Source organism: Procambarus clarkii, chromosome 29 (genome assembly GCF_040958095.1).
Source record: "Procambarus clarkii isolate CNS0578487 chromosome 29, FALCON_Pclarkii_2.0, whole genome shotgun sequence".
NCBI lineage: Eukaryota > Metazoa > Arthropoda > Malacostraca > Decapoda > Cambaridae > Procambarus > Procambarus clarkii.
In genome coordinates this window covers 8,419,778-8,423,217 of record NC_091178.1, presented here as the reverse complement: position 1 = coordinate 8,423,217, position 3,440 = coordinate 8,419,778, and the positions used below count along the sequence as shown (strand labels likewise).

Genomic DNA, 3,440 nt, shown 5'->3' with positions numbered 1-3,440 from the left:
TCACCTTAGTGGTAAGTTTATTGTTACAGAGTTGCTGCTACCTGGACAACGCGGGACTGGAATGCACATTACAACACTGAAGCACAATTGTGTGGTTTATACACCCAAGGTGCTGATGGAGTGGTGATCAACACACTCAAGGTCCTGACGGAGTGGTGATCTACACACTCAAGATCCTGACGGTGTGATGATCTACACATCCCAAGGTGCTGACGGAGTGGTGATCTACACACCCAAGGTCCTGACGGAGTGGTGATCTACACACCCCAAGGTCCTGACGGAGTGGTGATCTATACATCCCAAGGTCCTGACGGAGTGGTGATCTACACATCCCAAGGTCCTGACAGAATGGTGATCTACACACCCAAGGTGCTGACGGAGTGATTATCTTAACCACACAAATTTTGTTGTAAAAACTTTTGGTGATCTGTGATACTTGTCTGGTTTCCTTTGTTGACTTCACAATTTTATGTAATGAACGTACTACTTAAATTTAATGTAGCTTGTGATTACTAACAAGAATAAACCAGATTTCCATGAATTTACATATTACAAGCACCAGTCTCCAAAATAACTCGCCAGAGAATAACTTTGTCTCTAATTGACCACACCATATCAAAGTCTGAAGTTTAAATTGACCTGGTGTATACTATACATCTGGATGTTCTGTATGTCAAGAATTTAACATCCAGTATCAATATGTTGAGTAGACATGGAAAAATCCACTGCAAAATGAACCATTATTTAGAATTCAAATGATCTATTTTGTTTATCTTGTCTTATGGCACAAAGAGAATATTATTGTTTTCAAATTGGGTTAAAATTATCAGATACTGTATTAACAATAAGATACTACAGTATAGTAAAGTATTTTTCAAATGCTCTAATATACTGTAGCTAATGTGGTGGAATAGATAATATTAATAAAAAGTATATATATATATATATATATATATATATATATATATATATATATATATATATATATATATATATATATATATATATATATATATATATATAATAATTAAAGGTGATATCAGTTATATTTCTATACTTTTTAAGCATCACTGAAATATGATTCTTATATATTTAGAAATAAATTTTATGATTAGTGCTCCTCCTCGTAATGTGAATCACTTTTAACAACCTTTCGTCAGTCTTGCAGAAAACCACTGTACCGGCAGACCAATCTCACAAAACACTGTCAACCAGCCCCAATGACTAGATCTTTTAGGAACAGAAAGAAAGGAAGAGAGCTTGCTACAAAAGTCTGTGAAAAAGATAAATGTGTGTGATACATATACATACAGAACATGTATACATGTATCATCAACATCAAACATTTATAACACAAGTAATATGAATATAATATTACTGTATATACAGTCATATCTATCAATTCATTGTACAATTATACATAGAAGCTTATCATACAAAGCATAACACACCATTAGTGACACCATTGTACAGTGAAACGGCAGAACACCATATAGATTTTTGCGAATATACTGTTGAAGACAAACCACACAAGAGATACATTTTGACTGAAGCCAAAGCATTGATAGGGAACTGTACCAGCTGGTATCAGAACACAGTTACAGCTGATCAAAATATTATTGATAAAACAGCATTAGCTGGTATTGCTGTCTTGATACCTGGGCCAATTAATTTTCATTAATACACTTTTTCATCTTACATAATAATAAAAATGTATTTGTATTTTTCAGCAAGTTCTTAATGAAACATTAAAATTTTATAAAAAAATTTAGCATAAAACCTCAAATTAACTGACAGGCTAACATATGACAATACCTCAATACTCTTTCTTTACTGCAAAATGTGTTACATCTGCGGAAGATGTTCCTCTGCATAGAGAAGTCCCGCAGCCTTCCCTAATGTGACAAGCCATAATTCTCACCCCAGTACTCTCAATCTTGCTCTGCCTGCCACACAAATTTAAGCAAGTTAAAATGAGCATCTAATGCTTCAATTTTGTTGTTGCTTTCCATGCTCACTTGTGTTCTTTGCCTTGCCCAATGTTTTTGGTTTTAGGTACTACAGATGTTATGCGCTGGTGCTAACCCACTGGTGCCTGAGGAACAGGCCGGGGTCACACTAACAAGTGTTTTTTTTTAGGCAGAGGTTGGTGGTGGTCCCCGGCCGTGTGGCGCTTTCTGGTGGTTGCTCCTTGTGCTGTGGAAGGGGCAGTGGATGCTGGGGATCCCTCTGCCTCAGAAACATCTACAGACTTTGTCTCTTCCTCCTCTTCATCGTCATCTCCAAGCAACCTTTTGACAGTGCTCGTTTCTTCCTCTCTTTTTCTCGTCAGATTTACCAGGGCATCCTTGTTGTCTTCACTGGCATCTGGGGATGGACTCCGAGACACATCACGAGAGTCAAACTCATGGTGATGATCATAAGGAGACTCATGACTGGGGTCTCCCACAAGGGCACGACGCAGCTGCAGTGGTTCAGGTGAATCCCAGGTAGAATCCCGTGGAACAAACATTCCATTGATTTCATATACATCTGACGTATATCTCAAAATACTTCGACGTTCCCGATCTGGTCTTGGGTGTGTGCTCCTTTCACCATCACTGGAGGATGAAGATGTGGGTGGTGGCGGTGGTGCTACAGGGCCAGAACAGGACTGGAGTACTGATCCTGAACTTGTTGGAACAGCCACAGGGCCATTGATTACAGAACCAGTGCGACAGGCTTCTTTACGGGGAGTCGTTCGTGGTCGTCCTGGTGGCTCTCTCTGTGGAGGTTGACGAGCCTCAGGCATATCATTGCGGGGTATGTAGGGGATGGGAATGGGGACCGGAATGGGAATGGGAATAGGGATGGGCAGAGGGCATGGAAGAAGCACAGTTATAGGAGGTAATAAGGATCCTTGGGTTTTGGGTGGCCCTGGAAGAGGTGGAGGAACTGCTGTGTGTGGTGTTGGTGTAGGTGGTGCTGGTGCAGGATGGCCCTGCAGTAGTGGGTGCCGCAGAGGCGGTGGACGCAATAACTCAGGGCGCTGAAGAAGCAGGTGTGGTAGCAGAGGTGTTCGGGGAAGGTCAGGAGGCAGCATGTGTGGCAGGAGCAGTGGTGCACCACCTACCATTGGCAGAAGACTGCCCAGTCCTCCACCCAGCCCACCAAGTGGCAGACCTGGGGGCTGAGCTGATGGGTGAGGTGAGACAGCCCTATTGCCTTCACCACCAACCTCACTGTTGCTGCCAATTTCCCGCTCTCCAGACATCTGATCTTGTTGCTGTTGTTGGGACTCCAATTGCCTTACACGAATAGTTGGCATACGAACTGGTTCGTCAGCCCTGTCGGCATCAGAGTGGCCAGCACGGGAGAGCTGGAGAGAAGCCCGTACTGTCCTGGATCTCCCCAGCTCTCGGGCACCCTCACGACGGTCCCTCAATCGTGGGCGCCCATAG

At 42.4% G+C, this 3,440-nt stretch overlaps 1 protein-coding gene across 1 annotated transcript in view; it reads right to left on the bottom strand.

The window, feature by feature from the left end:
• Positions 1–3,440, bottom strand: part of LOC123751444 (sine oculis-binding protein homolog) — a 105,014-nt gene continuing 101,574 nt past the window's right edge. Inside the window, exon 5 of the mRNA XM_069333414.1 lies at positions 1–3,440. This exon is cut by the window's right edge and continues 245 nt beyond it. Within this exon, the coding sequence (XP_069189515.1) occupies positions 2,114–3,440 (1,327 nt within the window). The 3' untranslated portion in view covers positions 1–2,113.